The 11,083-nt window shown below is 44.7% G+C and overlaps 1 protein-coding gene across 4 annotated transcripts in view; it reads right to left on the reverse strand.

Annotated features, from left to right (window-relative positions):
* The window catches only part of LOC128687105 (uncharacterized), a 79,689-nt gene that overhangs the window by 57,287 nt on the left and 11,319 nt on the right, over positions 1-11,083 (reverse strand). For all 4 annotated transcript variants that reach the window (XM_070098398.1, XM_070098399.1, XM_070098397.1 and 1 more), the window contains exon 5: positions 8,062-8,263. In XM_070098398.1, coding sequence (XP_069954499.1) covers positions 8,062-8,263 — 202 coding nt within the window. The remainder of the gene's footprint in view (positions 1-8,061; positions 8,264-11,083) is intronic.

The following is an 11,083-nucleotide window of genomic DNA, read 5'->3' on the forward strand; positions in this document are numbered from 1 at the left end:
AGCGAAATACAGGAGGGCCCTGTGTATTCGGCATCTTCTTTTCAGTGCTCCACATTTTCGCTGGTTTTCATTTGAGCCACTATTTATTATGTTTGGTGTTTTTTCTGCCATTCTGGCACAACAGTTGCATAAGGGAAGGGAAAGGCAACTGGTGCCATATTTTAAGGTAAGTACTATATGTCTCGTGTATTTATTTTACCTTATTATCTGTTTTTTTTTATGCCTAGCTGTACTGAGCACTTAATATACCAACAGTGTAAACACATTATCAGGCATTTTAGATGCATTCATTATTAAAAAAAAGCTCTTTTCCACTCCGCAACGATTTTTGCTTATCACTGGGGGTCAGGAACCTAATAGCCATAAAAACAGGACCTTTCTGTCCTGTGTACCTGAGCATAAGGGTTTGTAATACACCCCCTAATTATTATGCCTATATACCATATCTTGCGGCATATAAGATGCACCGGCATATAGAATTCGCCCTAAATTAAGTATGAAATATGTTGGAAAAATAAAACAGGAAAATTTTGTAAAGCCAGTGAACATCTGGGTGATTTAAGATCCCAAGATTGACTCCCAAGACTGACCTTCACTGTGAAGGATGCAGGATGATTTTTCAGGTCATATTTTGGAAAAAAAAAAAAAAGTGGATCTTATAAGCTGCAAAATATTGTAAGTGAAGTATTCATAAATTCATCTATTCTTTGTTCTTTGTGTATACTGGGGTACAGGTCAATACTACTCATTACTTTCCTCTTGTGATTGTTTCTATTTTATCTGACTTCAGATTTCTTCACCAAAACTCACATGTGGGAAAGAGATGAATCCCGTGAAAATGTTTGGTGGCGTCTTCAAAGGTACATTATTATTATTATTATAATAAAAAAGAAGCACTAAACCACAAGGGCTATCTTTGAAGGTACAGTACACATCAAGCACTCTCACTTTCATAGTAAACCTCTATAAGACTAATAGGGGAAATATTCCAAATGCCCATTAAGTTAGAATAATCTTAAAATATACCAGTACTCACTTCTGCATACCCAATACAGTGGACCCCCGGATTATGACGTCATCGGATTAAGTAACATTCGGATTAAGTAACGTTTTTGCGTCAAAATATTGGCTCGGTTAATGACACAGAACTTGGATAAAGTCATTCGTCCCAAACGTGTCCGGGCGCCATGAGCGGCCCGGCCACTCCATGTACAGCCAGTGTGCCATTGTTTACAAGCCAGTGAGGATGATTCCACACATACATGTGACACATTTTGTATTATTCCATTGTTTTTAGTGCTTGTAACTGCTAAATAAGCCACCATGGGCCCAAAGAAAGCTTCTAGTGCCAGCCCTTTGGTAAACAGGGTGAGAAACACCATAGAATTCAAGAGAGATCATCGCAAAATATGAAAGTGGAGTGCGTGTCTCAAGAGCTGGCCAGGTTGTATAACAAACCCCATACAGCCATTGCTACTATCTTGGCCAAGAAAAAGGCAATCATGGTAGCTGTTGTTGCGAAAGGTGCAAATATGCTTACAAAACAGAGATCGCAAATACTCGAAGATGTGGAGAGATTGTTGTTGGTGTGGATCAACGAGAAACAATTATCAGGAGATAGTGTTTCGCAGTCAATTATATGTGAAAAGGCAAGGCAGTTGCATGATGGTCTCATTAAGAAAATGCCTGGAACTAGTGCTCATATTGGTGAATTTAAGGCCAGCAAAGGTTGGTTTGAGAGATTTAAGAATCGTAGTGGCATATACAAGGAGTACATAGAGGCTGAACAATTAAAACCCCAACAAGTGTTAATTTGTGATGAAACAGGCCTGTTTTGGAAGAATATGCCAAACAGGACTTACATTACTCAGGAGAAAAAGGCACTCCCAGGACACAAGCCTATGAAAGATGGGCTGACTCTCATGTTTTGTAGTAATACTAGTGGTGATTGCAAAGTGAAGCCTTTACTTGTGTATCACTCTGAAAATCCCAGAGTGTTCAAGAAAAACAGTGTCATCAAGCCTAAATTGTGTGTGATGTGGAGAGCAAACAGCAAGGCATGGGTCACAAGGAACATTATCCTTGACTGGTTCCATGACATGTTTGGCCCCAGTGTGAAAAAATATCTCCTGGAAAATAAATTGAAACTCAAGTGCCTCCTGGTAATGGACAATGCTCCTGCTCATCCTCCAGCCTTGGAAGAGCGAATGGTGCCAGAGTTTAGCTTCATCAAAGTAAAATTCTTGCCCCCTCATACCACTCCTCTCCTCCAGCCCATAGATTAGCAGGTCACTTCAAATTTCAAAAAATGTACACCAAAGCAGTGCTTCAAAAGTGCTTTGAAGTGACCTCAGACACTGAATTGACCCTAAGAGAGTTCTGGAAAGATCACTTCAGTATCTTCACTTGCATAAACCTTATAGGTAAGTCTTGGGAGGGAGTGACTTGCTTGGAGAAAATTGTGGCCAGAATGTGTACAAGAAGGATTTTGAAGGGTTTGGGGCTGACCCTGAGGAGCCTATGCCAGTTGTGGAATCTGTTGTGGCATTGGAGAATTCTATGGGGTTGGATGTGAGTTTGGAGGATGTAGAAGAGTTGGTGGAGGACAATGATGAAGAGCTAACCACTACAGAGCTGCAAGAGCTTGAGGTGCAACACCAACAAACCACAGCTCAGGAATTTCCTTCAGAGGAGGAAGAGAGATGGAGGATGGTGCCTTCTTCAAAGATTAAAGACATTTGTGCAAACATTTATGGATGAACATCACCCTGACACGCCAGTAACAGAGCTCTCTGGATAGATTTTTGGTGCGACAGGGGTCCAGTGACTTTCAAGCTGGTGCTAGTGGCATTAAAAACAAAGAAGGGATGTAACCCCGAAAAGGACTTGGTACCTGAAATCCTTATGGAAGGGGATTCCCCATCCAAACACTAGTACACCTTCATCCTCTCCCCTCCTCCGATCTCATCACTCATCAATAAGTCTTCAATAAAGGAAAGTGTCATTTTAGTATTGTTTATTCTGCATGTCTCATTGTTTTATGTGTAGGGAAATGTATATTTCATGTAAAAAAATTATTTTAATACTTTTGGGTGCCTGGAACGGATTAATTGGATTTCCATTATTTCTTATGGGGAAAATTAATTCGGATTAAAACAGATTCAGTATAAGACATGCTCTCTGGAACGGATTGATGTCGTTAACTGGGGGTCCACTGCATAGCGCTGTACACGCAACTTACAGATTTTTTATATCACATTGGCCATCTCCCACTGCGAGTGAGTGACCCGAAAAGGAAACGCTTTCACCATCATTTACACTATCACTGTTTTGCCAGAGGGGAGCAGATACGACAGTTTAGATATCATTCTAAACAGCAAATATCCCAAACCCCTCAATCAGAGTGCAGGCACTGTATTTCCCACCTCCAGGACTCAAGTCAAGCTAACCAGTTTCCCTGAATCCCTTCACAAAATATTAACCTGCTCATATTCCATCAGCTTTCCAGGTCCAAAAAACCATTTGCCTCCACTTACTCCTATCTAACATACTCACACATGCCTGTTGTATGTCCAAGCCCCTTGCACACACAAGCTCCTTTACCCCCTCCTTCCATCCCTTCTTAGGATGACCCCCACCCCACCTTCTTTCCATGGTATACCACAATAAACATTAAAAATACAGGAGGGTCAACTGTTACATGTGGGCTCCACTTTAGAGGGCTTCACTTTACAGTGTTTCACTAATGCAGCAGTTTTCAATTACAGCCTGTCCTCACTTAGCGACATACTCGTTTACTGATGACTCGGACCTACGATGGGCTCTCTGACCAGTATGCATACCTAAAGAAAGTATATCAGGGCTGATTTCCTCTATTTTATTTATTACAGTATGCGGTACACTACTGTATAAGTATTTAAAAATATACCAGAAATGTTATAAATAGTGCAAAGGTGACATTAAAACAATATGAAAGATGGTTGACACAAACCCACTACCATTTTAGTATGCTCCTCACTTAGCAACGAATTCATTTACCGATGTAGTCTTAGGAACTGAACTCCGTTGTTAAGTGAGGAGAGGCTGTATACCCATTCTTCATTTGTTCAGACTTCCTATAATAAATATATTCACCACTCACTATAAGCTATGGATAATTAAGGTAATTAATGTGTGTACTGTATATGCATTTTTTATTACTCAATATATGATAGAGTGAATGTGTTATCAGGGTGTTATATGCATATGAAAGTGTAAAAAAGGCTATTTTTCATTTTACAGCAATTTTAGCTTTACAGCAGTAGCCCAGAACCTAACCTGCTGTATAAGTGGGGCCCTACAGTAGCCCAGAACCTAACCTGCTGTATAAGTGGGGCCCTACAGTAGCCCAGAACCTAACCTGCTGTATAAGTGGGGCCCTACAGTAGTCCAGAACCTAACCTGCTGTATAAGTGGGGCCCTACAGTAGTCCAGAACCTAACCTGCTGTATAAGTGGGGCCCTACAGTAGTCCAGAACCTAACCTGCTGTATAAGTGGGGCCCTACAGTAGTCCAGAACCTAACCTGCTGTATAAGTGGGGAACTACAGTAGCCCAGAACCTAACCTGCTGTATAAGTGGGGCCCTACAGTAGTCCAGAACCTAACCTGCTGTATAAGTGGGGCCCTACAGTAGTCCAGAACCTAACCTGCTGTATAAGTGGGGCCCTACAGTAGTCCAGAACCTAACCTGCTGTATAAGTGGGGCCCTACAGTAGTCCAGAACCTAACCTGCTGTATAAGTGGGGCCCTACAGTAGTCCAGAACCTAACCTGCTGTATAAGTGGGGCCCTACAGTAGTCCAGAACCTAACCTGCTGTATAAGTGGGGCCCTACAGTAGTCCAGAACCTAACCTGCTATATAAGTGGGGCCCTACAGTAGTCCAGAACCTAACCTGCTGTATAAGTGGGGCCCTACAGTAGTCCAGAACCTAACCTGCTGTATAAGTGGGGCCCTACAGTAGTCCAGAACCTAACCTGCTGTATAAGTGGGGCCCTACAGTAGTCCAGAACCTAACCTGCTGTATAAGTGGGGCCCTACAGTAGTCCAGAACCTAACCTGCTGTATAAGTGGGGCCCTACAGTAGCCCAGAACCTAACCTGCTGTATAAGTGGGGCCCTACAGTAGTCCAGAACCTAACCTGCTGTATAAGTGGGGCCCTACAGTAGCCCAGAACCTAACCTGCTGTATAAGTGGGGCCCTACAGCAGCCCAGAACCTAACCTGCTGTATAAGTGGGGCCCTACAGTAGCCCAGAACCTAACCTGCTGTATAAGTGGGGCCCTACAGTAGCCCAGAACCTAACCTGCTATATAAGTGGGGCCCTACAGTAGTCCAGAACCTAACCTGCTGTATAAGTGGGGCCCTACAGTAGTCCAGAACCTAACCTGCTGTATAAGTGGGGCCCTACAGTAGTCCAGAACCTAACCTGCTGTATAAGTGGGGCCCTACAGTAGTCCAGAACCTAACCTGCTGTATAAGTGGGGCCCTACAGTAGTCCAGAACCTAACCTGCTGTATAAGTGGGGCCCTACAGTAGTCCAGAACCTAACCTGCTGTATAAGTGGGGCCCTACAGTAGTCCAGAACCTAACCTGCTGTATAAGTGGGGCCCTACAGTAGTCCAGAACCTAACCTGCTGTATAAGTGGGGCCCTACAGTAGTCCAGAACCTAACCTGCTGTATAAGTGGGGCCCTACAGTAGTCCAGAACCTAACCTGCTGTATAAGTGGGGCCCTACAGTAGTCCAGAACCTAACCTGCTGTATAAGTGGGGCCCTACAGTAGTCCAGAACCTAACCTGCTGTATAAGTGGGGCCCTACAGTAGTCCAGAACCTAACCTGCTGTATAAGTGGGGCCCTACAGTAGTCCAGAACCTAACCTGCTGTATAAGTGGGGCCCTACAGTAGTCCAGAACCTAACTTGCTGTATAAGTGGGGCCCTACAGTAGTCCAGAACCTAACCTGCTGTATAAGTGGGGCCCTACAGTAGTCCAGAACCTAACCTGCTGTATAAGTGGGGCCCTACAGTAGTCCAGAACCTAACCTGATGTATAAGTGGGGCCCTACAGTAGTCCAGAACCTAACCTGCTGTATAAGTGGGGCCCTACAGTAGCCCAGAACCTAACCTGCTGTATAAGTGGGGCCCTACAGTAGTCCAGAACCTAACCTGCTGTATAAGTGGGGTCCTACAGAAGCCCAGAACCTAACCTGCTGTATAAGTGGGGCCCTACAGTAGTCCAGAACCTAACCTGCTGTATAAGTGGGGCCCTACAGTAGCCCAGAACCTAACCTGCTGTATAAGTGGGGCCCTACAGTAGCCCAGAACCTAACCTGCTATATAAGTGGGGCCCTACAGTAGTCCAGAACCTAACCTGCTGTATAAGTGGGGCCCTACAGTAGCCCAGAACCTAACCTGCTGTATAAGTGGGGCCCTACAGTAGTCCAGAACCTAACCTGCTGTATAAGTGGGGCCCTACAGTAGTCCAGAACCTAACCTGCTGTATAAGTGGGGCCCTACAGTAGCCCAGAACCTAACCTGCTGTATAAGTGGGGCCCTACAGTAGCCCAGAACCTAACCTGCTGTATAAGTGGGGCCCTACAGTAGCCCAGAACCTAACCTGCTGTATAAGTGGGGCCCTACAGTAGCCCAGAACCTAACCTGCTGTATAAGTGGGGCCCTACAGTAGCCCAGAACCTAACCTGCTGTATAAGTGGGGCCCTACAGTAGCCCAGAACCTAACCTGCTGTATAAGTAGGGCCCTACAGTAGCCCAGAACCTAACCTGCTGTATAAGTGGGGCCCTACAGTAGCCCAGAACCTAACCTGCTGTATAAGTGGGGCCCTACAGTAGCCCAGAACCTAACCTGCTGTATAAGTGGGGCCCTACAGTAGCCCAGAACCTAACCTGCTGTATAAGTGGGGCCCTACAGTAGCCCAGAACCTAACCTGCTGTATAAGTGGGGCCCTACAGTAGCCCAGAACCTAACCTGCTGTATAAGTGGGGCCCTACAGTAGCCCAGAACCTAACCTGCTGCATAAGTGGGGCCCTACAGTAGTCCAGAACCTAACCTGCTGTATAAGTGGGGCCCTACAGTAGCCCAGAACCTAACCTGCTGTATAAGTGGGGCCCTACAGTAGCCCAGAACCTAACCTGCTGTATAAGTGGGGCCCTACAGTAGCCCAGAACCTAACCTGCTGTATAAGTGGGGCCCTACAGTAGCCCAGAACCTAACCTGCTGTATAAGTGGGGCCCTACAGTAGCCCAGAACCTAACCTGCTGTATAAGTGGGGCCCTACAGTAGCCCAGAACCTAACCTGCTGTATAAGTGGGGCCCTACAGTAGCCCAGAACCTAACCTGCTGTATAAGTGGGGCCATACAGTAGCCCAGAACCTAACCTGCTGTATAAGTGGGGCCCTACAGTAGTCCAGAACCTAACCTGCTGTATAAGTGGGGCCCTACAGTAGCCCAGAACCTAACCTGCTGTATAAGTGGGGCCCTACAGTAGCCCAGAACCTAACCTGCTGTATAAGTGGGGCCCTACAGTAGCCCAGAACCTAACCTGCTGTATAAGTGGGGCCCTACAGTAGCCCAGAACCTAACCTGCTGTATAAGTGGGGCCCTACAGTAGCCCAGAACCTAACCTGCTGTATAAGTGGGGCCCTACAGTAGCCCAGAACCTAACCTGCTGTATAAGTGGGGCCCTACAGTAGCCCAGAACCTAACCTGCTGTATAAGTGGGGCCCTACAGTAGCCCAGAACCTAACCTGCTGTATAAGTGGGGCCCTACAGTAGCCCAGAACCTAACCTGCTGTATAAGTGGGGCCCTACAGTAGCCCAGAACCTAACCTGCTGTATAAGTGGGGCCCTACAGTAGCCCAGAACCTAACCTGCTGTATAAGTGGGGAACTACAGTAGCCCAGAACCTAACCTGCTGTATAAGTGGGGCCCTACAGTAGCCCAGAACCTAACCTGCTGTATAAGTGGGGCCCTACAGTAACCTGTATTTACAACACATCTATGTACCTGCCCCGGCCTCTCGCCCTAGCTTTCCCCATCATCCACACATTGTCATATGCTGGATTAAACTCAGGGTCATCTGGCCTAATGCCCTGGTCTTCTGGCCGGAGTTCCTCCCCTAGAAGGTCGTCGTCCTCGTCCAGCGGCTCATCCTTCAGTGTTACGTTTGACTCGTCTTCTTCTACCGGACTGTCAATCTCCATTGACTCTGTTGAGGCACACACACGGAATTATGTACAGTATCACACACAGAATTATGTACAGTATCACACACAGAATTATATACAGTGTCACACATAGAATTGTGTACAGTGTACCAACATCATTCTACACCTTTGCTAATGCATCTCTCTAAAGACTCCTAACTCTATCATTTTTTTTTTGCACTGCCTCATTTGGGACTGAGCATTGGGGGGTGACACCCAAAAGAGACTACAGGTAACTACCCAATCTACGGGAAAACTACAATCTAAGGAATACTACAACAACCCCAGGATACCACTGACAACAATCTAAGGAATACTACAATGATCTCAGGATACTACTGACAACAATCTAAGGTACATTACAATCATCCCAGGATACCATTGACAATAATCAAAGGTATACATAACCATCCCAGGATACCACTGACAACAAACTAGGATATATTACAACTATCCCAGGATACCACTGACAACAATCTAAGGTATATTACAATATCTAAGGTACATTACAATCATCCCAGGATACCACTGATAACAATCTAAGGTATACATAACCATCCCAGGATACCACTGACAACAATCTAGGATATACTACAACCATCCCAGGATACCACTGACAACAATCTAAGGTATATTACAATATCTAAGGTACATTACAATCATCCCAGGATACCACTGACAACAATCTTAGGTATACATAACCATCCCAGGATACCACTGACAACAATCTTAGGTATACATAACCATCCTAGGATACCACTGACAACAATCTAGGATATACTATAACCATCCCAGAATACCACTGACAACAATCTAAGAAAATACTACAACAATCCCAGGATACCACTGACAACAATGTAAGGTATATTACAACCATCCCAGTATACCACTGACAACAATGTAAGGTATACTACAGCCATCCCAGGATACCACTGACAACAATGTAAGGTATACTACAACCATCCCAGGATACCACTGACAACAATGTAAGGTATACTACAACCATCCCAAGATACCACTGACAACAATGTAAGGTATACTACAACCATCCCAGGATACCACTGACAACAATGTAAGGTATACTACAACCATCCCAGGTTACCACTGACAACAATGTAAGGTATGCTATAACCATCCCAGGATACCACTGACAACAATGTAAGGTATACTACAACCATCCCAGGATACCACTGACAACAATGTAAGGTATACTACAACCATTCCAGGATACCACTGACAACAATGTAAGGTATGCTACAACCATCCCAGGATATCACTGACAACAATGTAAGGTATGCTACAACCATCCCAGGATACCACTGACAACAATGTAAGGTATGCTACAACCATCCCAGGATACCACTGACAATAATAGAGCCTACTAGACTGGAGAATACACTAGACCTCATATTCACTAACAATGATGATCTGATAAGAAATGTCACCATATCAAAAACAATATACTAAGATCACAACATAATTGAGGTTCAGACATGTATGCGAGGAGCCCCAGACCGACAAAATGAGACTAGTCACGAGGGAGCATTCACCAAATTCAACTTCAATAACAAAAACATAAAGTGGGACCAAGTAAACCAAGTCCTAACCGATATAAGCTGGGAAGATATACTAAGCAACACAGACCCAAACTTATGCCTAGAACAGATTAACTCGGTGGCACTCGATGTATGCACAAGGCTTATTCCTCTAAGAAAAAGGAGGAGTAGATGTAAAATAGAAAGAGACAGGCGCTCCCTTTACAGGCGATGGAAAAGAATAACAGAGCGGCTAAAAGAGGTCAATATATCTGAAATGCGCAGGGAGACACTGGTCAGAGAAATAGCAAGCATCGAACTTAAGCTAAAAGAATCCTTTAGGAGTCAGGAATCGCGGGAAGAACTAAAAGCTATAAATGAAATCGAAAGAAACCCAAAGTATTTCTTCTCCTATGCCAAATCAAAATCGAGAACAACGCCCAGTATTGGGCCCCTACTTAAACAAGATGGGTCCTACACAGATGACAGCAAGGAAATGAGTGAGCTACTCAAGTCCCAATATGACTCAGTTTTTAGCAAGCCGCTAACCAGACTGAGAGTCGAAGATCAAAATGAATTTTTTATGAGAGAGCCACAAAATTTGATTAACACAAGCCTATCCGATGTTATCCTGACACCAAATGACTTCGAACAGGCGATAAATGACATGCCCATGCACTCTGCCCCAGGGCCAGACTCATGGAACTCTGTGTTCATCAAGAACTGCAAGAAGCCCCTATCACGAGCCTTTTCCATCCTATGGAGAGGGAGCATGGACACGGGGGTCGTCCCTCAGTTACTAAAAACAACAGACATAGCCCCACTCCACAAAGGGGGCAGTAAAGCAACAGCAAAGAACTACAGACCAATAGCACTAACATCCCATATCATAAAAATCTTTGAAAGGGTCCTAAGAAGCAAGATCACCACCCATCTAGAAACCCATCAGTTACACAACCCAGGGCAACATGGGTTTAGAACAGGTCGCTCCTGTCTGTCTCAGCTACTGGATCACTACGACAAGGTCCTAAATGCACTAGAAGACAAAAAGAATGCAGATGTAATATATACAGACTTTGCAAAAGCCTTCGACAAGTGTGACCATGGCGTAATAGCGCACAAAATGCGCGCTAAAGGAATAACAGGAAAAGTCGGTCGATGGATCTATAATTTCCTCACTAACAGAACACAGAGAGTAGTCGTCAACAGAGTAAAGTCCGAGGCAGCTACGGTGAAAAGCTCTGTTCCACAAGGCACAGTACTAGCTCCCATCTTGTTCCTCATCCT

Source organism: Cherax quadricarinatus, chromosome 62 (assembly GCF_038502225.1).
Source record: "Cherax quadricarinatus isolate ZL_2023a chromosome 62, ASM3850222v1, whole genome shotgun sequence".
Classification (NCBI taxonomy): domain Eukaryota; kingdom Metazoa; phylum Arthropoda; class Malacostraca; order Decapoda; family Parastacidae; genus Cherax; species Cherax quadricarinatus.